At 34.8% G+C, this 26,098-nt stretch overlaps 4 protein-coding genes across 6 annotated transcripts; 1 reads left to right on the top strand and 3 right to left on the bottom strand.

Moving 5' to 3' along the window:
* Positions 1–78: 78 nt before the first annotated feature.
* Positions 79–8,697, bottom strand: MEE13 (myosin heavy chain-like protein). 3 transcript variants are annotated; one of them, XM_088100731.1, is made up of 19 exons: positions 8,539–8,697; positions 7,901–7,959; positions 7,630–7,723; positions 7,450–7,558; positions 7,334–7,372; positions 6,892–6,975; positions 6,736–6,797; positions 6,106–6,208; positions 5,715–5,855; positions 5,406–5,474; positions 5,254–5,310; positions 4,914–5,174; positions 4,103–4,186; positions 3,858–3,968; positions 2,545–2,615; positions 1,296–1,520; positions 821–914; positions 315–612; positions 79–205 (listed from the first exon to the last, which is right to left on the bottom strand). In XM_088100731.1, exons 2-19 carry the CDS (start codon positions 7,956–7,958, stop codon positions 147–149), a joined length of 2,019 nt encoding a protein of 672 aa, XP_087956857.1. In that variant the 5' UTR covers position 7,959; positions 8,539–8,697; the 3' UTR covers positions 79–146. The 3 variants fall into 3 exon arrangements, with proteins under 3 accessions (XP_087956857.1, XP_047147793.1, XP_047147801.1); XM_047291837.2 differs by having other exon boundaries at positions 79–612; XM_047291845.2 differs by lacking the exon at positions 8,539–8,697 and having other exon boundaries at positions 79–612; positions 7,450–7,553; positions 7,901–7,948.
* Positions 8,698–13,956: 5,259 nt separating this feature from the next.
* On the top strand, positions 13,957–15,742 carry LOC124820207 (protein SOB FIVE-LIKE 5-like). The gene is made up of 3 exons (XM_047291861.2): positions 13,957–14,869; positions 15,016–15,099; positions 15,178–15,742. Exons 1-3 carry the CDS (start codon positions 14,492–14,494, stop codon positions 15,286–15,288), a joined length of 573 nt encoding a protein of 190 aa, XP_047147817.1. The 5' UTR covers positions 13,957–14,491; the 3' UTR covers positions 15,289–15,742.
* Positions 15,743–18,553: 2,811 nt separating this feature from the next.
* On the bottom strand, positions 18,554–22,065 carry MGT4 (magnesium transporter 4). Its single transcript, XM_047291871.2, has 5 exons — positions 21,473–22,065; positions 21,257–21,385; positions 21,037–21,182; positions 20,746–20,956; positions 18,554–19,102 (listed from the first exon to the last, which is right to left on the bottom strand). Exons 1-5 carry the CDS (start codon positions 21,959–21,961, stop codon positions 18,815–18,817), a joined length of 1,263 nt encoding a protein of 420 aa, XP_047147827.2. The 5' UTR covers positions 21,962–22,065; the 3' UTR covers positions 18,554–18,814.
* Positions 22,066–23,294: 1,229 nt separating this feature from the next.
* Positions 23,295–24,864, bottom strand: LOC124820226 (small ribosomal subunit protein uS10y-like). Its single transcript, XM_047291882.2, has 4 exons — positions 24,744–24,864; positions 24,538–24,668; positions 24,342–24,455; positions 23,295–23,594 (listed from the first exon to the last, which is right to left on the bottom strand). Exons 2-4 carry the CDS (start codon positions 24,647–24,649, stop codon positions 23,452–23,454), a joined length of 369 nt encoding a protein of 122 aa, XP_047147838.1. The 5' UTR covers positions 24,650–24,668; positions 24,744–24,864; the 3' UTR covers positions 23,295–23,451.
* Between the last annotated feature and the right edge of the window lie 1,234 nt (positions 24,865–26,098).

The raw sequence follows: 26,098 nt of genomic DNA on the forward strand, positions 1-26,098 counted from the left end.
TTTTTTCTTGCGGGTGACCCAGGTTAAACTCAACACATGATACGTTAATAAATTACAATCTTTAAAAGCATCACAGACTAACATGAACACATTGTAATAGAATAAATACCGTCATAGAAACAATTGGCATGCAACTAATCTTAGGCTTAGAGGCAAGGAAGAACTGCAGGTGCGTGAGAGTTATAAACACAACATGTTTCATGACCTGCAGGATCAAAGCAGGACAACGGGCTTCAGCTACACCAGCCGAATATACAAAGCACCTAAGATGACTTATACTGTGACACAAGGAGCTGTTCATAAAACTTCTATACCAGGAACGAATACTATTTTGGTTTGTAAGTCCATCAAAGTCTGAGCCGAAAAAATCAAAAGCTCGACCATTTCAAGCCCTGCAGCAGAAACAGTATCCATCTTTTCATCACTGCCTTCGTGATCTCCCCTGTCAGTGCCCACGCTGTATCCAATGTAACTAATATCTTCCTCAACAGGCCAGCTGGTTGGCAAGGAGCTGCTTAGAGCAGTCCTTAAAAGTTCTGCTTCATGAATAACGTCACTAAGGATTTCTGAAACACCGGAAATTGTACCTTCCGAAGTCACACACTCCTTGGCCTAAAATCCATGTCAATACATTTTAGCTTTCAAGTTTCAAAAAGTAAACAGGGTATGGTTTCTGGTTAATCCATGTTAAAAGAGAGCTTAAGTTCAACAATTTCCCTTTTTGACCTAAAACATTGCAATCTCAACATGAAGCCCCATCTTTCCCTGGTCTCTTTCAAATATCAAAATTTTACAGTTGTGAAATAAAACAGTATGATACCTTTGAAAGAGAGAGACGAAGCCGATGAATTGATGAAGTTAAATGTTCCATGCTTTCCATGCTTTCCTTGAGAGTTGCATTTTCAATCTTCATTCTGCTACACAGAAGTAAACTACGTAAATAAACAGAAGGCTGAAAAGTAACACCATACTTGATGCTATCTCAAAATAGATTTGACATTGACATGGTTTAAAGTTTAAACTATCCCGAACCCGAAGGGATTAATTTTAGTGCAGTAAGGCAATATCTTGTGTTTGACAAACCGAAGTCTAATACCCTACTCATCTCCTTGGGGTGAATGAAATGTTCCCCTGAAGTATTTTGAAATGAAAAGCTTTTTGTAATTGTATCTTGGACTGAGGGTATCATCCTTCTACCATAAAATTTTACTTACCCAAAACCGGTAAGTCTAAGCCACAATCATCCATTAATGGAATAGAATCAGAACACACAAATTCCGAAATTTAACACATGCCTTGCAAAATCTATACTGCCGCTGGATTGATGATTGAGAGTTTTCCCTTCATTATTTGAACTACTGTCAACTTCATTTACACTAACATCCAGGGGGGCAATCCATCGTCTCAAATAGGATTTCTTTAGTAAGTTCTTTAAAGTTCCATCTCTTTCACGAGTAACAAGCTTTCTGTCTCCAGTGTTGACCACACCTTTCTCTTGATTAGGTTCATTACCCAATTTTCTGCACATGCAATAGAACGAAATAAAATAAATGACATTCCACATTAAAGGAGAATCCTTTGAAGTAGCAGGAGAAGGAAACACAACTAGAGTGGGATAAATTCAACTGAAGCTGATGAATGATGAAAAATCCAATTGCTTGTAAAACAACAACAGTAGTAAAGCATAAAAATAAGATTAAAGGAAGAGACATAGCTGAACTCTGATTGTTCCATAAATATATTCTATTACTTTGTTCGCATGCAATACAATAAATCTAGTTTTTATAAAATTATCAAGACTGTGAAAAGAAACACCAACAGCGTGCCAGAAGACAGAAGTAGGGTATATGAAGGGCAATCAAAGTCAATTAGACTCATGAAGACTTTGTAATTTCTATAGCAATAAGGTGGTGGTTGCTATTGTGGTTTAAAGCAATAAGTTTCAGGGAAATGAAAAATAAAGCACGGCTTTGAGCTTCGTACTTCAGTATCATAAAGATAACTAGTGTTACTTTAAAACCCGAAAAATGAAAATAATATACTGATGTTGCATATAAGCTCTTCGCATGATGTCCAGATTCTAAGAATGAAGAGTTGAAGACAATCAAATTCATTTACTTGTGTAGTATTTTGCCCAACTTTTTTGTTAGTCTCCTTTCATTAAATGGAGAAGCCGAAACATAACTTTTACCAATGAACAAAAGGCCCAATAATAAAACTTTTACAGAAATTAATTAGAGGAATTTTAAAGAATTGGGAAAGTACAAAAAAAAGTAAGTAAAATACTACCTTATAAGATACACGTACGAAAAATAGTATAGCAGCAAAGCATATTAGTGAAACTTTATCCTTTAAAATAGTAAAATAACACAAGAACCAGAAGTATAAAAATAATATTTACTCTGCAATGGACATTTTTATTGAAGAAAACAGGAAATATGCTTTGGAAAAAATTCACTCCAAAATAACAGGGCAACCGCATAAAAATATACAGTGATGCAAAAATTACTGAATTAGCAACTGTCATCATTAAAGTAATCATACTCCAAAAGTAATTGATACTCCTGCTTCAATTGAGCCAATTCCATGAGAGCTTTCACCTTTTCATTAGTAACCTGAAGTTAAAAAAAATAAAATCCAAGTAAAAAGCTATTTGTGAACAGTAAATAGTATCAACGATCTTTGTACATGTGATTCTAAAATTTTGTTGCTTCGACACAGGAGTTAGAGGCACAAAAGTTATTTCTAACATACTATTTACATATCTTGAAGAGGAACATACCATAGCTTCATTGATGAAAACTATGAATAAAAAATTACAAAAAAAGAAAAGAATATAGTATAACCAATAATCCCTGGATGAGTTTAAGCTGGCTTTGTAAAGGCCATCTAAATTCTGGAAGGATAAGGCACGCATTGACTGGTTTAATGATGGTGATAGAGGCACTAGATTTTTCCATGCAAATTTTAAAACGAGAAGGACTTCTACCATATTACTAAACTGATTAATTCAGAAAATATTTTGAATAGTAAAAAACAAATTGAGACTCATGTTTTGAATTATTGTTCTAATCGTTTTGCTGCTTCTAATGATCATAATCTGATGAATGTGCATAACTTTGTCATGCGTTTGAGAACCCAGAAGTTGTTCCATGGAAGCTGGAGACCCGTTGGCAAAAAGCTCTAATCATTTGCAAAGCTTTGGAGTTTAAGTTTTCTCATATCTTTTCGCTGAGGAATACGAGAGTTGATGCGTTTGCTAACTTTGATGTGGATAATAGACTTGATTTCTTTTAGTTTGACAATTTACCTTCTAACATTAGATTTGATTTCTTTCAAAATCACCTAAGCCTCCCCATAATTCAGCTTTTGTGAGTTGTTTGGAGGTGGTTTTTTTCTTGCATGAGTTTTGGCCTAGTCTCCTCATGCTTTTGTATGTTCTTTCTTTTATGATGGCTTATATAGTGGCAAATTATTGATGGAACTTTAAGGTGCAAACTAGTTGGGATGTTCAAGTTTCATAATGACACCAAACATGGTCTATAAATAGATAAAAAATAAATAACTAATGGTTGGAAATTCTAGATTGACTAGAAGTAAGGCCGAATTATAATATATATATATATATATATATATATATATATATATATATATAATCTTCATCTTAAAAACCAATTTTGTGAAGTTCAGTTAAATATAAACTCAGATAGTGCACACAAACAACTAACATTCTTCTCAGACCAAGTTAGCCTGTATAGTACACTTTGCACGACCATAAACCATTTTCTAGACTCTACTAGAACCAAGCTACTGGAATATCAGTAATTGCAGTGTTCCAAAGTGTTACAGACAAGTACCTGCAACAAGTTCCTCTGAAGTTCTTCAGTTTTACCTTGTAGGGCTGAATTCACATTTCTCTCCAGTAGATGTCTTTCTTCCTGCTGTGATAAAAGCAATAATGCATCAACCTGAAATATAAAGCATGGTAAATATCAGAGAGCCAGATCGCAAGAAGTTGGAAGCACAAATATCTTGATTAGCAATGAGAAAAGGAGAAAGTAAATACACAATATTTTAATAAAAGTGAAGATGAAAAAAATACCTTCTCTTGCAATGCCATTGCTAAAACATTAGATGCATCACCTTCTAAGCCAGCACCCACTGACAGTGCCCTAGGACTGTTCCTCTGTGAAAGAGTAAATAAAAGATTATTAGTCTTGCATCTTGTAACTATCAAAAAATATCCATAAAATGAAGACAGACGGTAAACTCGACCAAGTTAAGATATATCCGTTGCTACTTTAATAAGAGCACTGCCATTATTATACCATCATAATTAACACATTTAATTTTAAAATAAAAAATAATGAACTTCTTTATTATATTAAAAACCAGTTTATCTTACTGATAGAATACATTGTAAAAGCTGTAGGAAAACCCACTGCATTCTTTGTTATAAGCCTGGCTTGTTTTCAGCTTGGAAGTAATCAGGTGAGCATGAGAGTATTACATCAGCCCGTATCACTTAAACATGATTGGGCTGGTCACATTGCCATTGAAGGTGACTAGCCCAATTTCGGCTTGACAAATACTGAACTGATTGAAAAACTCATTTTCTTAGGATATTATGTCATTCTTTTCCCTCTACATCTCTTCTTTTTAGTCCATTGTTTTAATTTGTAATTGTGTGTAATGCTATCATATTTTTAATCCTCAACTATTTAAATATCCAAGAAAAGTATGCTACAATCAGTCTGTAACTTAGAATATGAAATAAATCATACTCCTTTACTACGCTATGCACTATCTATAGTTCTACAAGTATCGTATTTCTACAAGTGCACTATTTGCTATAAACAAAAATGAGTTGTCCTTTTGTAAAAGGGATTCAGTATTAGCATGGAGTTTCAAACCTTGTAATCAGAGATAGGTTTAGCTTGAGGGCTTATATTCATACCAACACCTTCAGATTCTTCTAGTTCCGCATCTCTTTGAAGGGTCAAATTTGGTACGGTACTCAGATCAAAACTCCGGATTTTTTCATCAATTACATTGGTTAAGGATTTAATAAAGGATTCTCCATCACCAAGTAAGTTCATAATTTCATCCCTACACTTAGAATGATAACTTTTCAAGTCTGCTATGCCGTTCTGAACCAATTTGTCCATATAAATCTGCAAATAAGTTATCAGAAACCAGAATAAACAGATGTATTAAAATGACATTTTGATTCCAAATTTTGAAAGTACTCACTTGTTTCTTCTCCAGTACGTTGACTCCCTTCTTCAAATGATTTTCAATTTCCAAGCCCTAAAGCGTCCAAAACAGAGTAAGAATAACTGATGATTGAAAATTAGGGTTACCTACGCAGCAATAAGCTGATAACAAAGATAATTAGATCATACCACCCTCAGTTTATTTTGAAGGTAATCCATGGAATTCCTAAGTCTCTCCAGCTGTTCTTCTAATGCACTCTGTCTGAGAAAGTGTTATTCACAATATGTACAGATATATAATCTCATTACTGTAATCTCCTATTTAACAGTCATCTGTTATCTCATAAGTAAATAGCATGCCAAATCAAACCACGTTCCAAAGGATGTGGTGAGTTATAGCAAGTCGTGCTGGATAGCATGCTGAACAACCAGCATAACATAAGGAACACATCATCTGATAATCAAGGAAAGAGAATATTAGGGTTTTTGAAATCTTACAACGTATTTAGAGGTGGAAGCATCATTGAAACTCCACGCCTCCTCAGGGTCACCCAAAAGGCATGCACATTTCTCATCCCAACTTGTATCTTCAAATTCCTTCACAGAAGGTTGTCTGATCTGAAAGAACTTATTAATTACCTGAAATTCATAAAAACATACAAAGAGAGAACCAAAAGTTTAGTCATGTATTTAAGATCCATTAAATGCCAAAACAAATATGTTACTATAAATTGCATATTGAAGAACTTGATAGGGATATATGCAAGATAACTATTTTTCATGTATTAGTTTTGTATCCTAAGAAACCATTGGATAAGCTTTGTACAGACTAACAAAGGAAATAAAAATGAAAGATAGAGTTACAGAGGAGGGAGAGCGAGAACACTACTTTCTTGAAGTTTTCATTTTGCTTCATATGCACTGCTTGATCAATTTGTAGAGCATCATTAAACTCCTTTAGTTTAAGGCAATCTGCGGTGAGCTCCTCTACCCTGTGTTAAAGATAGGTTGCAAGTAAAACAAAAATTGTTTTTCCACGTAAACATATCCTCCATGTCATAGAAAACAAGATCATAGAGAACAGAGGTATAGGTAATCATAAAATAGGCACATAAGTTTTAATCTTTCAATCTTGCTTAGTAAATTACCTTACAGAAAACAAGGCCTTCCATATAAAGAGAACAGACATACTAGCAACTTGCAAGAACAGTTTCAACTGAAATAAATGTAGACTATATGGAAATGCAACATCCCAAATTTGCCATGTAAGATGAATAAATCATTTAAAATGGAAAACCATAGGTGAGGAAAAGTAAAACATGTCTCTTATGATAACCATAGTTGTTATAATTCTTGGGTGGATCTCAATATGTTACACCAAACATAATCAAGCAACAAGTGCATAATGCATCATCATCGTCTATTTACATAAAATAAAAGCAGGATCTTTTCTCAGACCTCCTAAGTCACCTATCTTTATTAATATGTAAGCGCTAAAATGACACAAAGATTGAGATACCTCTGGTGGAAGCCATGTATTTGTTGGAACATTGTCTCCTCATTTTCTTTGGCCTTTTCAGCCTGTTAATATAAAGGAATTTTGAAATTATCAACCACAAAAAACTACAAAGTACTGAAAACGATATTCTTTAAGGAAAACAGACAATATTGTAACCTCAATTATTGCTTGATCCCTTTCAGCGAAAGCAGTAGCCATACAACCTTGGAAAAATTTTACCTGCTTCTCAGCTTCCATGTTCTGGACATTAAATTTGAAGTCATTAGTAACAGTATTCCTCGAGGACAACTCAGTCGAAGTACAAACCAAAAAAATCCACCTCACAAGTCACATCAGTCAAAACATGTTAACTCTTTCAATAAACTATAGCATGATCACAACAAACTATAGCTTGCCGTCATGTTCTCACCATAATCCCTTATAAGACTTTCAACCAAGTGTAAAAAAAATTCAGACAAATAAATGTAATCAGTTTGTAATTTTGCATCCAGCAACTCTCCACAAGTTGCTAAAGCTGGACAGCAATTCCTCTAATGCAATCTCAGTGCTAGAGTGTAAAACAAAATGAAGAGCAACGGGTGAGGAGAAAGAGAGAGACCTTTGAAACCTCAGCGCTGTGCAGATCAGCAAGTTGACCCTGAATATAGTAAAGTAAATACGTAAACAAAATACAATGAATTTTACGCCACAAAGTCAAAATATTCGATAACTCACTTTAATTCTGTATGCCTCAGAAAGCTCCTCTTCCAGATTTAGATTGTCTCTTGAGCAAGCCGCCAACTTCTTTTTCAAACTCTCAATCTCCTGCTCCAATCCAGCTGTCCTAATTGGGCACAGAGTTGAATATAATAGATTGTATGTGATTGCCTAAAGAATAGGAAAATAAACAGATACCTTTGAAAATGCAATCGGGTAGCTACAGCAAGATATCCAGGCCCAGCTTGCTGCATGCATAACTGTTCGATATCCTTGTGTAATTCATCACGCTCTACAAAATTATATACTTTGTAAGTTCAATGACTATAATAAATGACTTCAACGCCAGATAAAATTTTACAGGATACAACAGTTTAATCAAATCAACATCAGTCTAGCGTTCTTACTAATCCTAAAACGACCCTTGTAAGAGAGTTAAAGTAACATGTACAAGTAAAAATGCACATACCCCTTTCCAGTTGTTCTATGCGAGCCAACAATGATTCGTCATCTGAATTCTCTGCCATTCTGGGGGAAAAACCATTAAATCAACAAAATTGAAAGCTCAATTACTGTCGAAGCCAGACCTCGAAGTTCATACCGTCGAATAAAGCGCAAAAGATTCACAGAGATAATAAGACAAATTCGAAGCACTAAGATTGCAGTTGAAAAGCTAACCCCACTAAGCCTTTTATACTCAAATGAAGAACTAATGAGTCTGTACAATGCTTCCTATTGCGTGTCGTTTAAGTCGAAAAGTGAATGAACAAAAACAGCAAAATTTTACCACGCAATCATATGAGGGTGACGGATCCTATACTAAAAAAAAGCACCAAAGAAAGAGTTCTATTTGTTAAAAATTCTGCAAATTACTGCATAAGAGGGGTAAAAAGAGGCCCAAAAACCAGGTGTGAGTGTCAATACATGAATTGGGTTAATTTCCTCCGAAAACAGAAATCTAATGAAGAAGCACAATCCTTGTACTCCCAATCCCAAAAAACAAAACCAACCTTATTGTACAAAATCAATACCAAATAGTAACAAAATAATATATACAAGAATAATAATAAAACTAAAAGGTATGAATGATGAGAGCATGGAGATCACCTGGAATTGAAAAAGCGAGAAAATTTTTGAAACGAAGGGTCTTCCAATCGCCGATAAAGCTCCGCGAATTCGACTGGTTTCTGAAATTCTACCAACTTCGGTGAAAGGTTTTCGTAACTAATGGGAAAAGGAAGGCGATACCAAAAGGATTAGTAACTAAACCGTTTAAAATAATCTTATTCTATTTTATTTTATTTACAAACTTGTTTACTGGAAACTCAAGAAAAGAGCAATGATGCGACTCTTTTCTGTTTCCACAGTAAACTTTTTCTTCTTTTCTTTGGGTAAAAACTGAAAGGAAGAAAATTTATACAATATTTTGTAACATGTAAGAGTGGTATGGTTTAAAGAACTTGCAAAATCTTTAAAATTTTAAATGTATTTTCTTTTCCTGTTTCCTAAAAAACGATTGCAAACCAAATGCAGGGAATTTTTAGTTTATTTTTAGTTCATTTAACAATAATAAAGATTCATATTTCAATGTATATTAAAGATTCTTTAAATTATTCATATTTAATAATATTTTCAACCACTAATTAAAATGCATAAAAGATTATTTATTTTTTAGTTGCATGACTTATTTAATAAGTTTTGTGCACGTAGTTTTATAGTTTACGATAAATTTCAACCAATAGTAAAAGATTGTATATTAATTTTGTGTTTTAATTGTGTATTGTTAACATTTTTCTTAAATGAACTATTAATCAATTAATATATAATCAAATTAAATAGTACTTGTAGTTAACAAAAAGTCGCATAAGAAAGAAGTATCAGTATCGATTGCTATACTAATTAGTCAGTGAACGCATGTTTTACTATAGGATTAACAGAGTGTTATTGAGGCAAAAATTCAGTCTTATTTATGTAAAACTTATAAAAATACTCATCTTAATAAATAATAATAATTTTTACGTTATTAATGAACTTATATAAAAAAATTATAAGTTAAACAAGAAATTGTGTCAGAGGGTAACTATGTGATGACAGTAAAAACATTAAATTAAATATTTTCTCATATTAAAAACATTATAAGAGTTAATTTTATTTTAATTCTATAAAACTAACTTTAAAAAAATCACCATCATTACTTATACATTGTTTAGTCTTAATTATGATAAATATGATATCTCTAAACAATATTGATGCAAAATTATGAACATTTAGTATTTATACACCTATAAAAATTAGTATACTCAGTGAACTTTGTTTACCATAGTGTGGTTTTGTCATTTATTATTTTCATTTAAAATATTTCAATTGCTAAATAATGTATTTATTGAGTGTCTTTCAAGAATTTAATACCCAAATAAAGAAAACTTAATTTTCTTCGATTGGTTTTGAAGTTCTCTATTGTATTTTTGTTTCATGTTTATTCAACAATAAATGCATATTAATCATTTATATGTAAATTAGTAAAAATAATAATAAGGATACACTTGTAAAAGATTAAAATTTAGTAACAAATAAGAAAATCTAATAAATGTCAGAATAAAAATATACATTCATTCACACATCTCTATGCCTTTATTCATTAACTGCACTTCGACTCTTTGACAAACCCAATACAATCTCACTCTAACCATTTCATAAAGTAGTGGAAGAACCTATTAGTAGTTGGGAATAAACTTATTGCCAATTTAGAGTGTAAGCCTTTTGAACTTGAATAAAATCCAAGACAACAATTCATGATTAATGTATCTTGGAAAATAAAATTTATTGAAAACATAAATACTGAATATAAATCAGAAAAACAAGTCTTGTTGTATTTGCAACAGCATAAAGAATCATACAATTTTACTTTTGACATGACTCGAGACAATATAATTGAAGTCATTTTAGAGCATTCGTTTTTCAATCTCTCGTTATGGTTTAATGGTTTGGGGAGAAGGAGCATCAATGTGTAACTTTTTTAGCAATAAAAAGCAGGTGAATGAAGCAGTTTGAGGTTTGGAAACAAGTAGCAGTTCATATTATTTAACAAGAATAATAAAAAAATCAACAAGGGATAAGGTAAAGCAAAGAAAAGAGAGAAAAAAGAGACACAGATTTGATCGAGTTCAATGCTGAAACACACTTCATCGAGTTTCCAGTTTGTGCAAAGCAAATGTCATCTCAGAAGCACGCATCCAATAGGCAACAGCAGCAGAGAGCAGCCAAACTGTACAATTCACAGATTCCAAAAAATCAATATCAGAACAATGCAGTGCCATGGCATGCATCTATTTCTCACTCATAAATATGAAAAAAAAAAAAACAAGAGCAATAAAACATGTAAAATTCAAATCCCATGATTCAAAATTTGTTATGCCAATGTGACATCATCTTTGCAAAAACATAGTATTTTATTCAAACAGTGGGTCTACGCAAAAAAACAAACCCAGATTCGGAGTCTCCAAGAAAAGAATGTAAAGAAGCAGTTACGAATAGAGCGCACAATAGCTAATTGTGTCTAACGTTACGCCGACAACTGTCACCGAGTCAACTCGGAAAGAGCCGGATCGGATCTGACTCAGCGATCGAAATTAGAGAGAGAGAGAGAGAGAGAGAGAGAAAGAAAGACGCACCAGCCTTCCAAGCAACCAGAGTTCTGTGAATTTTGTTGCTGCGGGGGCGGAGGCGGAGCGTATTGAGGAGCGTAGGGCGGCGGAGGATAGCCCTGGGCGGGGTAGGGCGGAGGATAGCCTTGCTGTGGGGGATATCCGGGAGGCGGGTATCCGGGCGGCGGGTATCCGGGAGGCGGGTATCCGGGCGGTGGATATCCTTCCTTTCCTTGTCCCTCCGGCGGATAACCTGAGAAAGAAAAGAATGAGAATGTGAATTAGAAAGAGGGAATGAATATAGAAGGAAGGAATCGGAACGGAGGAGGAACCTTGCGGTGGTGGAACTCCGACGGGTGATTGCTGATGCGGATTATAATAACTCATTGGGTTGTGGTGTGATCGAAGATGGGAATGTGATGATTGGATGAACAAAATGAATGAATGAATGAATGAATCAGAGAACAAGAATTTGGGTATATCTCCACACACCCAATAAATTTATTTTTATTTTCTCACTTTATATTTTACACTCTGTCGAACACCTCAACACAGCAAATCACTGTCTGTTTTTTTCCATATGATAAAAATTATGTATAAAATTAAATTTTTATCATAATTATACATATTTGATATTATGATAAAAGAAATATAAACTTTGGAGTTTATAAGCCGAACAATCTAATTTAAACAAAAACTTTGAAGTATCACGATACATGTAAATTCATGAAATTATTTAACCAATTCACACATATAACCATTACCATACGTAACGGATACAAGATCTAGCAATTTATTAATAAGCCTAGCAGTGTAACTTTTCATAAACTTATACTTCAATTCCCAATACAACACACTCTTAAAGATAGGTCAAAAAGATATAAAGAAAAAATTTATTGAGAAATAAATAATACTTCTATCTAAACTCTATATAATTAAAACCTATTTACAGTTTAACATTTTTATTAAAAAAATATGCAAATATCATTTTATTAAATCTTCTATAATCTAATAAATACCCATGTCTTAGATGTTCACAATAGTTATTAAATTTTATAATACTTGAATCAAAACTCAATCCAATCGTAATTTGTAATTAATCTATACTTATATATAAATGAGTTCCCTCTATGTCTTTTTTTTTTCATTTTTACCCTCCAAGTTACTGTTTTATTTTAATTTAACTGTTTTTTTAAATTTAATTAATTATTTTTTTAAATTAACTACTTTATAAATTAAATAAATAAAAATCATTTACAAAAAAAAATAAAACTTTTATAATTAAATTGTAAGAATTGTTTATATTTATTTTTATAATCACAATTTCATTATTTTTTGTTATTAAAAAAATGAACATAAATAACGCATGTGTTTTCAGTAATTGAGAACAAATCGAATGTACATTGCATTATCCTTAAACTGGTTTAAAAGTTGTGGTTGCAAAAGACATGAAATTAACTCTGCTATATTCATACTTAGTTGGAGAAGTGCAATGTAAAGACTATACCTCACTGTTGATGGAAAGAAGAGGAAACAGAACTAACAAACCCAAACACAATCAAGCAAGGCAATTTTTTTTTTTTGCATAATTCTCCATCTTTGGGCTGGGTCAATATAGGAATGGGCTTAATGGCCCATACGAGATCACAGATTAGTCCATAGAAAAAAGATAAATAAAAAAGAAAGAAAGAAGAGAAGCTAATCACGAGTGTAGTTTGAACAGTAGATAAACTTTAACCAGATGCTTCTTCACATTAATGAAACCCTAATGGAATTTAGTTACCCAAAAAAGTCATTTAAAAATGTACTTTTAATTTGGAACGACGTGTGATAAATTTGTTTTTTTTTAATGATAATCATTTTAAAGTAATACAAAATAAATTTATAAATTTTTACAAGACTTAACTTGTTATGAATCATAATAATAACTCTTTTGGTTGATAGCTAAAAGTTTCGCAATCATGGTAGTGGTATTCAAGTAGTGTAATCTTATTAAGAACATGATTTTGTTATTTAAAAGAAAAAGGCAAAAATGAAATATTCGTAATAGAGTTTATTTATTATTAACCCAATTAGCCAACCAAAATATTCTCTCACGAGCAGGTTAAGACGGTTGGAGTTCGTAAAATATATATTTTTTTATGTTTTTCTGATAAAATGAAATAAATATAATATTTTTTATTTGAATTTTTAAAGAAGTGTGGTGACTTTAAAAAGAATTATAGATATTAAAATTGAAAAGAAAAGCATGGAAGAGGGATTTAGATAAAAGTGCGTGTGCACGTGGAGACATGTGTTAGAATATGTGGAAGCCCGCATATGAATATTATGCACACGTGCCCACATGGTTGAGTGAATCCCAGTAGAGTAAATTCTTGAAAAGAAGAGAAGGATGGTGAATGTGATTGCATGTGGATTCATAAAATCCCAGTCAACTGCACTGTGCCCCAGAAATTTTACAGTGTCCATTGTCTTAGTTCTGCAAAACCCATTTATTTTTCTCTCTTTGCATGATGCACAGTGAAAGAATCTCTTCAAGAAGATAAAAAAAAGAGTATTTTTTTCTTGTTTGAGAATGAGACTGACATGAAAAAACAACCCGCACATTTTGCTCTGCAGAAATCTAAGCAAATGACAGTACAAACTATAAAAGAGGGTGATGTTTCCGTTGAGTGATTCTTTAGTCGCACACATGATGGGCACAGAAAAGGAAAAAAGGGGCACGAGGATCATAAATAATGTGTGCTGTTTATGCTCAGAACAGCGTTATTTCCTTTCCACATTTGAACACTAAATCACACTTACGGGGCACTAAATCAAACTCATTTTTAAGGCTGGACCACCTCTGCTACAAGTAATGGTAATTTTGTTCTCGAATGCAAAACAGCATCAGCCTTTAGTAACATGTGTGTTGTAGTGGTAATCTTCTCCCGAAATGGAACAATGATGCGTGTAGAGAGAGAGAAAAGAGGGATAGGTGTCCATACAGTGTGGAAGGGGAAATGGACGTGTACCTGGTTTTGTTAAGAGGGTACACAGTGCATCGCTGTCTAGCATGTGAAGGTTGTGGTTCATCTCTTTCCCTCTCTCTTTACATGCATCCCTCTATATCCTACCCAACTGGCACTTAGCACATATGGGTGGAGAGTCAGGACAAAACTAGTCTAGGATTTGAGTCCGATTCTCTTGGTTTTCTCCAACACTTTATCCAACTTGTTGCTGACCCCAAACCAAAACTATACAGCCACGTTGCCACGCAGTTAATAATAGGCCACACCATGTATTGCCATGTTTCATCAAACTCTTTTTTTTATCCTTTTTACCACTCTTCTCTTCATCATAAATTGGAGGGTAAGTGAATAACCAACCTACCCCTTTTAGATTTCATTCCTTTGGGAGCAGCCAAGGAAAGGAAGATGAATGCATTGGCATCATCACAATGCAGCAGCGGGTGTGAGTCTGGTTGGACTCTATACCTGGAGCAATCTCTCCAGCTGAATCACAATGCCTTTTCACATGCAAGTTCCCAGTTTGATGGTGAAGATAACGACGAATACAAAGACAAGAAAGCTAAAAAGGAGGAGGCTGAGGAAGAGGACCTGTCCATGGTCTCTGATGCTTCTTCTGGGCCTCCACACTTGCCAGATGCACAAGATAATGGCAGCTTTTACTCTGCATCTAAGGCAGCAAAACTTGGCAAGAGAAGTAAGAAGAGGCAGAAGGTTAAGGAATACCAACACCTTCCTTCTTTTCTTGATGACACTGCTAGCTCTTCTGTCTTTGATTTCTCCATGGTGAGTTTGATCTTGCTTGCAGCCAGTTGCATTGCCCTATGACCCTGCCTCGTTTTTCTAGTACTAAAAATAATCATGGGTTGTAGTTGTAGTTGTAGTTGTATGCTGTATAGATGATACTTTCTTGGCTCTTGATAATTTTTCAGAACAATGTCACAGTGACCAACCAACAAACTTCCACAGAGAGCTTGCTAGATTACTCACAAGGTTTCTCTGCTACTTATTATGAGGTACTTCACTGGCTCCATTCATTCTTTCAAGGTTACATTTTATTCCAACTCCTCACAAAAATATTCGTGTTCTTATAGGAGAGATCCTCGTTGCAAGACCAGTTCGGCTTTTTAGAACCATCCCTGTCAGAAAATGGAGTTGAAAACAACAAGCAAATGCTTCTTCTATACACTGGCCAATCTTCATGACTGTATCCCCCAGAAGTATTTTAATTTATCATGTGACCGCTCCATTGCATTCTGTTCTTGACAAATATGGTACGGAAGGAAAGAGATGGGGATGATATAAAGATCAGTTCTGTTTCTACTAATAGTTATCTCTGCAATTCAACTTAGTGCGGCGGAAGATACAGAAGATCCATGAAGGGCACAGAATCAATAATGATGTAGAAGGAAGCTGACATCAAAAGGGATTCTGTTCCTTTGTTTTCTTTTATCGTATATTTTAACTGTCAATGCAGTGATAAACAACCTGAAAGGAAAATTTGGAAATGAACCTTTCTTTTCCTTTTTCTTTGATAGATAAGTTAGGCAGATTCTGTGTAATGAAAGCATGCTCAATTTTTGTTTTTGACGAAGTCCCATGCTCAATTTATATAAGCAAAGCACCACTAGCAACTTTTGCCAAAAAAATATTTAATTTTTCAACAGCATATTGTCCAAAAACAAAATGACCAAACTTTTGTTTTTGTCGTCCGGGTATAACATACCAACGCGAACAACTTTTTCACACCAAGGACTATAGTTGCAGATCCCTGGTAATGTTTAAGTGGAGTGGAACTTGTGTCCATGTTCAAAATTCAGGGGGGCAGAGTTACCTGCTAACAGTGCTTTGGAAATACAAAATTTCTTTAACAGATAAGTGCAATGAAATCTCGGGTTTGACAACGTGGTCCTCAATCTTTGTGTGTAGTTTACATCTCAGTTAAGTGAGCCCAAAGTGATACTGCTGGAGATGACTGATACTCTCCAATCTCAGAAAAATTTGCAATAAGAACTTGATGTCACGAATGGAATTAAATGTGGATTTCGCAGACCCATTGCACAGTTTCTTCAGCTGTTTTGATTATAAAATCCATTTTGTTAGTGAAGGGAGACAAAATGTAGTGCTGTCCACTAAATCTCTTAAAACGGCAAACTTTGATGAATGCCGTGTGATCCTAATTGATTAGGTAGGATGTCTCCAATCTTCGTTTGGATCTTTACATTATGTCTGTGAATATAAGTTGAGAGGAAAAGGGTTTAATCATTAAGAAGGACAAGGCCTTGTTCATAGGGCTGTATTTATTCTGGAAGTTGTAGTGTTTTCCTGTGGCCTGAAAATGAAGGGAAAATGCTTGATCTGTTTGCAAAAGGATAAAAGATGATAAAGGTGTGAGTTATGAGGTATGGGTAATGAGGAGAGTGTAGAGAGATGAGGGGAAAATGGTGATGTTTATGTTGGAATATTTCATATGCAAGCACAGGAGATCCTGCCTGAGATCTTCCTGACCCAGAGGAACATGCCCCATTTGGTTTAGTATGTCAACTTTATCTCGTTTGGAAGGATCCCCGATTTTAAAATATCATATATCATGTTTTTATATGTACCTTTGCTCCCTTCAACTCTGTCTGCTTGGAAGCTGTCATAGGACTTGATGTCATGCACAATTATGTGTCCCTTCAAACTTTTTTTTATACCTTTACTTATTCCCAGTCATGTGATTAAAAAAATCTAAGGAGGGTGAGAATTTGGGATGTCAGGAATAAACAATTGGGTAAAAATAAAAGAGGAAGCTAAGCTAAAGACAAAGAAAAACTCATAAAGACAGAGAAATGTAATTTAAAGGTGAAGATAGTCACTGCGTAGCTGCATTCCATGAAATTGGATAAGAGTCCAAAAGAGTATGGGAAAAAATTTTCTGCCTTTCCAACCACCGCCAAACCATACACAGAGGAGAAGAGATATAGAGATAGGAGGGGCTTTATAGCTTTCAAACACGTGGTTCATGCTTCATCTTCTATTTCCCTCTCCATTTCCAATCTATTTTGGCTGTTCCCATTTCTCAGGACAACGCTCTGCATGACAAATGCTGAATAACAGTGAGTGAGTGAGTGAGTGAGTGGGTCAAGTGGTAAAAGCCAAAATCTACAAAATCATGGCTAATAGTCTTATTATGTTGTTACTGTTCAACATTGGACTTCACATCACGATGCAGCAATGTAACCCTCTCGGTGATCTTGTATTGGTTTACTTCATCAAATCAGAGTTCGAATGTTATTTATGTATGTATGCAGATAGAAGAAGCAATCTCCGTGTGGACTCTGGATAAAAGAAATTCAACTCTCGAAGCACATTTCCTCCAATGTGCGAACGATGCAAATCAAAAGTGACTGTATTCGGGTGGAGTTGCAAGTCACGTAATGCCAATCACAACAAGGCACGAAGAAAATCTGGTGTATAAAGCAGTGACCAAAGAGGCAAAGACAAAACTTAGGTGGTGTTACCACATGTGCAGACGTTGATTATGAACTGTGAAAAACATCACTAGCTACTGTCACGAAACAGTACCTAGGTCATGTTTGGGAAGTAAGTATTGTGGAACATTGTCAAGCTGACTTAGGCCCACTTAGGAAAATAAAACAAACAAGTTGATCTAATATTACCTCACCAAGCTCAATTATCCATTTTCTAGTTCAGTGTGCCTTATGGCTTCAAAACCTTCCAAAGCTCATGGAGACACACTGCACTGGATCATCATATCGCTATAATTACTTCACTGTTCGCCTGCTGCTACAAACAAAACCATAATTTCACTTCAATTCATTCACGTCAATACAGGTAAGACAAAACTTATGATAAATGCTGCTTCTACTATCGTAACTTTTAAACACTTATATTTTATTTTAACAAGTTATAAGAAAAAATTGGACATCAGAAACCTGTTCGATACTGTAAGAGAAAAAAATGAAACGTGAAGTACCAAAAACTGGTAACTTTTTGTCATTCTTCTGTTCATTTTTATCACATTTATTAGTTTCTCCCTTCCGTTTTTTTTTCTTTTCATCTCTGTTTTTCAACCATACACCTAAAAAAATGGAGAATATACAATCTTTTTCTGACACCAGAAAAATTACGGTCGCGTTTAACCTAGAAGTAATGTTTTGCGGCACGGCCAAACTTTGCAGTTTTCCAGTTGACGAGTGATTTGAAGATGGAAGCTGCCAGAACATTTCTTGCTCCTTGAATTAGTCGTACATCTTAATCCAATTTAATGAATTTGCTGTATCTAATTGTTAGTGTGACAGGTTGCAGGAGAAAGCAAATCACAAAGAAAGGCCAGCTAGTTGAACTTGCACGTCTGACCCCAAGGTATCATTGAAAGAGAAATGTTGTTTTCACGAATAGAAAACATAAAAATGATTAGGGCCATATATTAAAATGGAAGAGAAATAATGTAAAATATAATAAATGTAAGAAAAAGAATCTGGATACTTCGGAAATTTTGGTGCTAATAGCAAAACTAATACTGTAAAGACAACAGGTGTACGTAAAGCTACCAACGGAATCATGTACAAGACGAGTACACCGTTGAAGCTGAAGTATCATACGAATACAAGAAGCAGCCAGAAGATACTGCAATGGTCTGCTATTATAATTTATAGCATATGAATGATGAGTGATTTTCAAATTACATTACATTTCTTTATGAAACGCTATTAGATGCCTAGTTAATTACTCCAGCAAGCGTTTCTGCTTACACCAGGCAATGGCAACTACATACAAGAATATGGTCCCTGCAGTGCTACCACCAACAGTCCAGAGGAACTCTGTCATCCCAGCTTTATCTGGATCAAATAGCTCAATGTGAATATTCATGCCAAAAACTCCGGCCACAACAACAAAGGCACTCACTACCAGAGTTGCTGTGGTCAACATGACTCCCATTTGGAGGAGATGGTTCTGTTTGTCATCCAGCATGATGTTGATGTAATCCTCCGTGTCATCAACATATTCCCTCAGCTTCATCAGGACAATGAACAAATATGAAAGAGTCAGTAACAGAGGAATCAATTTTCACTTCATTTTTCAGGTAACTGGTAAACTATAATATCATGTGAAATTGTTATAAAAGATAAAACCATATTGGATCAGAAATGTTCAAAGATCATAACCTAAACCCTAAAGTTGCCAACTACGTGATTTGACAAACTCCCATACATATAATTCATCCGTCTTAGAAACCATATTGACCAAATCCCCAACATTTAAAAAAATAGGAGAGTTTGCTACAATGGTTTGAAATAACATGCATCTTTGATCACGTATGCAACAGCATTTTATACCCTACAAGATAAGGGGCCCATCAAGGTGATTGCCGAAAGCTGAAACTTGTCAAATACAGCCTTCAAAGACTAGTTTGTCAGTCAAATTGGTCCCTAACTCCCTATGTAAACTTTAGTTCGAAATGTGTTTGTTGCCAGTTTCGAGCGTCACCACCACTGATGGCTATCAGGGGAGCAGTGTATTGAGGAGTTTGTCCATTGGTGCTTTGGTAGCAAATGCCAATTGGCATTCATAACTTCCCCCCCACCCCCTTTTTTTTTCTGTTTTGGGAGTGATAGCAGAGAGGCATGGCAGTTAATGGGTTTAGTTTGCCTGCAAAAAAGGGCTATTGTGACTGGTTTTTGGGGAGGTTTGACAAGGTTCCAGGCACAATAGTGTCTGTTTTGGATCTAATGGTTTGATTTAACAGTAAGTTGAAGTTACTTATATAAAGCACATGGATAGGGAGGTCAAAGGTTGAGAGTTTCTCAATAGGTTGTTAGTGTGATGAGTTTCCTGTGTGTTTGATTTTTGCTAAGTTTACTTCTGGATCCTTATTTTAGTGCGTGATGTTAGAAGCTATTACAAATAGTACGTTTCAGGTTGTTTGATGTCATTGATGGCTAAGGGGGTAAGAAAGTCGGTCGTTAAAAGATGCAAATCTGTTACCTGTTCCACAACTAACAAAAGTTCCCTTCTCCCTTCACTAATAGGGCCAAGCTTCAAATCAACCAACCTTTTATCTCAACCATTGTGTCTTTCCTCTCTGATCTGGTTTCATTTTAGTCTCTAGTCCGTATTAGGGGTTACTAATTTGACATGCACAAAAAAAGTTGTCATGAAAGACCCGACCATGACAATTAACATGTATGTGAGATTTCTGTAATTGTCAACTCAAGCCTCTCAACTGATCCATGTACTAAACTTTCCACTATGAATTTAACATTTTTCATCTTTTGGGGAGACCAACTTAACCGACTTCCCGTTCTGGCAAGGCAAACATGATGAATGGCACTCCATTACATGTTTACCTACGAAACAAAGTTAGACGAACTCCTGCCAATCCATGGCCTCAAATACAAACAAGAAAATAAAAAGCTACTCATTTCATGGCTTCTCCTCCAACATTATATACAGAACCTCTTCCAGCATCCTTCAAATAAGGTTTCACTAGGCTACTTAATCAGAAAGAACACTGTTTTCTTTTGTGAAACAGTAACTGGTGCATTTGTGGTAGAACTCGTTGGTATTTGCAGCACTTAGAGGGGAAGGAAAAGTTATAAAACATGGGCGATAAACCGATAGAGCGGAAGGAATATGAGGTGAACGGGCGCGCATACCGTTGAGAGCTTGTTCAGGGTGCCATCGATCTGCACAAAGTAAGCCTCCAAAAGCATTTCAAGCTCCTCGACATCAAGCTGCTTGGTGACGGCACTGTAAGTGCTACCACGGGTTCCATGGCTGTCCCTACCAAGAACATTGTAGGCATTGTGTTGATCCTCAAAGCCCACAGGGGGTTCTCCAGCCTCAAAGGATATTTCTGTAGTGGTCCTAAAAATGGGTAGAAAATTTACATTCAGAGGGATGAAAGAGAGTTAAAAAGAGGTAAAAGAAAAAAAAAAGGTGGATGCCTGTCATCTATATCCTGCTCGTCGTGGTCATTTATGGAGGATGCGGAAGAGCTCTCTTCCATCTGCTGCTCGGCTAACTTATCCGTCAGATACATCTCAGCCATATCATCGTCGTCGTCCAGCAAGTGCTCCAATTCATCCCTCACCTGAACAAATGATCAAACAATGAAATAATCAAACCCCCGGAAGCCCATGCCATGCATCAATCACACCCACCAACCTTCTGAACACGGCCAGTGATGGCGACCAATCGGCTCTTAATTTGACGAACGCGTTCCAAATTGAGAGTACTGATCTTGGATGTGAGCTTGTCCAAGGCGGGATGAGCCTCCTGCTCCAACGTCTTTGCCTGTGAGTCATCAGAGAGAGATTTAGGGTAAAGACAGAGGGAAATTGTCGGCAAGAAATGAAAAGAAGAGAAGAGGGAAGCACGGACCTCGTTCTCCAATACGCTACAGGCGGCTTCAAGGCAGGCCTCCAGGGCCACGAATTCGAAAGGGAGAATCTTGATGGCATCGGGGTCGTGGTCGTGGTCGGGGTCGGAGTCGGTGTGGTGGTCGTGATGTTTGGAAGAGAAGGCCTGGTGGTGGCGGAGGATCCTGGCCTGGAGCTCTTGGACGAAGGGGGTGACGGAGGGGTCACGTGAGTTGAGGAGGAGGACCTCGTGGGCGGTGATGATGGCCTTGATGTGCTCCAAGTTGATGACGATGGCCCTCTCACGGCCAAGAAGGGTGGAAGGGTAGGAGAGGAGAGGGTCCAATATGCGGAGGTCACGGGCGGGGAGGCCGGTGCGCCTCATGATGGCGTGCTTCCCGGCCTCCACCACCTCCGTCTCCCCTTTCCCGTCGAGCATCAGCCATTGCCTCACTCCGCTTCCCTTCTTCCGAATCCCGGTCGCCGTTTGTCTCTCCTCTCCGCCTCTCATCTCATCCTCCTTCTCTCTCTCTTCTCCATATTCAACGTCTTTACTTCCAAATTTTCTTACAGTTTACCTTTTCCTTTAACCAAACCCTTATACACTTAGACTACCAATTCTTTTTGTCCAAACCTAGTTGTTTAATTTATAAAGTTGTTAGCCTTTTTATCGCAGTATTCCTTATATTATTGTTTCAATCCTTTCTTTAATTAGTTTTTCCAATTTTCATTTATCATTTTCCTCTGAGATAAATTTCTGCTTTTTCCCTTTGAATTTTTTTAATTTTTTTAATACTTCAAGTTTGTTTGTTAAGATTATTATGCAAATTTTACCCTTTTTAATTTTTGTAATACTTCAAGTTTGTTTGTTAAGATTATTTTGTAAATTTTACCTTTTTAAGTATTAAGAAGGAAAATAAGCCCTTACAAACATTTAAAATAAATAAAAAACTAGTTAGGAGCAAAATAACTATAGTACTTTATGAATGTTTGAATTTCATACATGTTATCCAATACAACACGCAAATTTTAATTGCTCAAAGTTTATTTACTTTTACTTCAATTATTTATATACTTTTGACATTTTGAACGTGACATTGATATTAAAAAGAAATGCGTCATACTTAGGTTTGATGCAGCTTAAATCTATTTGATCATTTGTAAAATAAACTTAATAAGTATAAATTTTAAAAAGTGAATATTAATAATATAGTTATATAAATACAAATATTTAATTTATTAAAAAATCAACATTTGAATCAATTTTAAAATATTTACTCAATGAAATAATAATGTTTAATGTAAAACGCAACCCAGAATCATGTAATAGCCCAAATCAGTTTTGACAAATAGGTCACAGATTCATAATAGTGCAGTCAGTATAATGAAATTTTCAGATTTAAGTTTCTTCCAAAATTTAGATAGAATTACCCGATAGGGTGCTTAATAACGATATTGTGGTTTATAGTTTTTAAATCATTCAATAGTTTTAAAAGTGTGTTTACATCACAATAAAACATTAAATATTTAATAGTAATTGCTTATTACTTGACATATTAAATATTTAATTTTCTTGGATTTATTTTGTTTATCTTGTCTTAGATCTCTCCTATTTGTTAAAATTAATCTTATTCTGCATATTGAAATTAATATTATTCTGCAAATTGAAATCAATCTTACTTTTTCTGAGAGCATTAAACAAATCTTATTTTTATCTCCACTTCAAACGTAATTTATCACATCAGCCCTTCCAGAGCATAACATTTGTAAGCACTGAGGATTATAAGATGTGACGTAGTTTCTATCTGAAAGAAAAATCATTTAAAAGAAAATATTTCGGAACATAAAGATAATCGATCAAATCCATTCCCCTACACACCAATCCAACTTCAAAAATTTCATCGGCAAAAATGCATTAACCAAAATGAATAGGACCGAACATACTCCTAGGCAAGAGAAGAGAATAAATTACAAAATAAACTATCAAAAATTGGGCCAAAATCAAGCATCGGCAATGGTCACCTCAACCTCTACACCGGGTTCAATTGTGATTGAGGTAATCTGCTTGACCACATCTGGGGAACTGTAGAGGTCAATGACCCTCTTGTGAACACGCAGCTCAAATCTGTCCCATGTGTTGGTGCCTGAAACCAGAAGCACGACGACATAAACAGAGCTGATTACCATTAATTCCAAATGGAAAAATATTCTCAATACACCAAGACCAAAATATTGCTTAGTCCTGCATTCTCATCTAGCTTGAAGACATTTCTAAAATCATCAACGACTGTCAAACCTCGTGAGGTCTGGTGTGTCTATTAAGCTAACATTTTCAAAGCTTGCTAATCATGCTTGCTACTTAAGCTTCCGAACATGAACGCCACTCTCTTTTCACCAAAAGTCAAAACCTTTGGATTCATTTTTCCATTAAAATTAAAGCCTTGATTAAAACAAGAATTAAAAGGAATGATATTGATTTTAAAACAGCCGAGTCTTCACAAGAATTTGGTAGCGGGCATCCATCCCCAACTGCCAAAGAAATCAAGGTGTCCCGGAAATTTGATCTCAAAAGTGTCATCCGATGTCAATAAAGAGATATTTCCTATTTTAAAGTTTACTAATACTATTTCTCTGAGAGATATATAGATTTTTTTTCTCTGCGTCAATTCAGAACAAGTTAGGGTTAATCAGACAACAATTTGAGATATTTGACAACTGTCAGTAGGTTTAATCTATAAGTGTGAAGTTATCAAAGTAAAATTACAGCATAAAAGCAGAGAATACACACAAGTGGCGAGAAAATAAAAATGATACAGCAACATTTGTGATTGGTGTATAGCAAAAAAACACACAAAGATTAAGTTTAAAGCCAGAATGTGAAGAAAAAATACCTTCACCGCACGGGGATTTCCTGGTGGTGATGTGAAGAACTTTGGTTGGCATCCTAACAGGTCCCTTGACCCTGAGGCGCTTGTCCCTGGCGCCACGAACAAGGTCGGCGCAAACTATAGCGATTACGATAAGAAAAGAATTAGAATGTGTGAAAGAAAATGAAGAAAAAGAGTTGAAGAGTGGAAAATGGTGTACCCTTTTCGAGATTCTTGACGTTCTTAGAGGAAAGGGTGATCCTGATCTTATGGATCTGTTCCTCAGTGTCCTCCAAACCGGGTTTAGTGGGCTTCATTGCAGCGTACGCCATTGTATCGGTATGATTCCCTCTGCGCACAGAACAAATAATGCAAAGTGAACGCAGAAGTAGAAAAGAGAATGCATTGGCAAGAAATCACGCATACCTTCCAGAGTGTCAAAACAATATGTGTTTCTTCAGAATTCAATTTCATGTTCTCTTAGGGTTTTTCATGCCATCACCAAATGGGCCGGATCATTCATTTACTGTCTGGCCCGATTATAAATAACCAGAAGATTGCTGCACATCTTTTACAATATCTGTTAATAAAAACACTATATTTTTTTTTATGATAATTAAAATTATTAACTCCAGTGCATATTTAGATTACTTTAAAAAAAACTCTGATTAAATTAAATTAAAAGATTTATACAAACTAGCAATGTGTTTGTTTATATTCTTAAATTAGCTACATTCTACATTGGCATGGTCCAAAATCAAAACAGTAACCTAGATCAAGTTTGTTTTCCAAATCCTCTGACCATATTATGATATACAAAATTAGAGCAAACTTCATCTTAGTAAATGCTTTTATAATATTAAATTCAATTTAAATTTCATATTAATATATGATAATAAATTTATTATAATTAATATTAAGTTTGATTTATAGTGTCTTGATATTTTTATTTAATTTCATATTCGATGTTGTCCATAAAAACATATATCAAACAATAATACATTATTTCATATTATTTATATTATATATTGTTGTTATGGGAATTTGGAGCGTGCATTTTTCTACCATGACAATATATGAATGGATTGAAGAATCCCAGTATAAGACAATTTGAGTTTGAATATTTCATGTATAGAATAGTGAGCACGGGTTTTTATAATGTCTTCTTTAATAAAATATTATATTTATTTATAAGGTCTCTAGACTGCATGTATTTATGTGATTTAAATAATTAATTTTCAATTGTTAAATATATAATATTAAAAAACATTATTAAAATATATAATAAAGCTACCAAAATTTAATAATGGATCTTCGTTGAACCATGTTTCATATCACATTTGATGAAGTATATACATATAAAATTGTAAACTATATTATATAAAAAAACTAAAAACATTTATCTTATATAAGTGGTATTGCTTGAAAAAACAAAATTGAACTCTTGATTATAAATTTTGTATTTTGACTATGAGAAATGTGTTTTGGATTTTGTCACAACACATTCTGACTCTTGATTATAAATTTAGTCTCAAAAAGGAAGAAGCTGTAGCCTGGGCAGGACCTCCATACATGCACGAAGTCTGCTTTACAAACTAAATCCATCACAGAACTTGTTCTCAATCATATCAATCAATGAATTTTTCTGTCAGTTTCATATTTATAATATGTTGAGTTAGAAATAGTTTTCATCATGATTCAAATTGATTTTTCCCTCCGAAAATTAGAAATATATCAAATTAGAAAATAAATAACAATTTGAAGCGTATAGATTATTTTCA

This window comes from Vigna umbellata, chromosome 10 (assembly GCF_029865625.1).
Source record: "Vigna umbellata cultivar VRB3 chromosome 10, Vumbellata_1.0, whole genome shotgun sequence".
In the NCBI taxonomy this organism is placed as follows: domain Eukaryota; kingdom Viridiplantae; phylum Streptophyta; class Magnoliopsida; order Fabales; family Fabaceae; genus Vigna; species Vigna umbellata.

What these genes read in the sequence shown, in the direction of transcription:
- MEE13 (XM_088100731.1), bottom strand. Translation starts at nt 7,958, where the DNA reads ATGGCAGAGAATTCAGATGACGAATCATTGTTGGCTCGCATAGAACAA. An exon ending in ACAGCGCTGAGGTTTCAAAG is followed by an intron (nt 6,976 to 7,333) that starts GTCTCTCTCTTT and finishes TTTAATGTCCAG; the next exon opens with AACATGGAAGCTGAGAAGCA. An exon ending in CAATGGCATTGCAAGAGAAG is followed by an intron (nt 3,969 to 4,102) that starts GTATTTTTTTCA and finishes TTTATATTTCAG; the next exon opens with GTTGATGCATTATTGCTTTT.
- LOC124820207 (XM_047291861.2), top strand. Translation starts at nt 14,492, where the DNA reads ATGAATGCATTGGCATCATCACAATGCAGCAGCGGGTGTGAGTCTGGT. An exon ending in CTGTCTTTGATTTCTCCATG is followed by an intron (nt 14,870 to 15,015) that starts GTGAGTTTGATC and finishes ATAATTTTTCAG; the next exon opens with AACAATGTCACAGTGACCAA. An exon ending in TCTCTGCTACTTATTATGAG is followed by an intron (nt 15,100 to 15,177) that starts GTACTTCACTGG and finishes GTGTTCTTATAG; the next exon opens with GAGAGATCCTCGTTGCAAGA.
- MGT4 (XM_047291871.2), bottom strand. Translation starts at nt 21,961, where the DNA reads ATGAGAGGCGGAGAGGAGAGACAAACGGCGACCGGGATTCGGAAGAAG. An exon ending in TCACTGGCCGTGTTCAGAAG is followed by an intron (nt 21,183 to 21,256) that starts GTTGGTGGGTGT and finishes TCATTTGTTCAG; the next exon opens with GTGAGGGATGAATTGGAGCA. An exon ending in GAGCAGGATATAGATGACAG is followed by an intron (nt 20,957 to 21,036) that starts GCATCCACCTTT and finishes ACCCATTTTTAG; the next exon opens with GACCACTACAGAAATATCCT.
- LOC124820226 (XM_047291882.2), bottom strand. Translation starts at nt 24,649, where the DNA reads ATGGCGTACGCTGCAATGAAGCCCACTAAACCCGGTTTGGAGGACACT. An exon ending in CGTCAAGAATCTCGAAAAGG is followed by an intron (nt 24,456 to 24,537) that starts GTACACCATTTT and finishes TAATCGCTATAG; the next exon opens with TTTGCGCCGACCTTGTTCGT. An exon ending in GAAATCCCCGTGCGGTGAAG is followed by an intron (nt 23,595 to 24,341) that starts GTATTTTTTCTT and finishes TTCTGGTTTCAG; the next exon opens with GCACCAACACATGGGACAGA.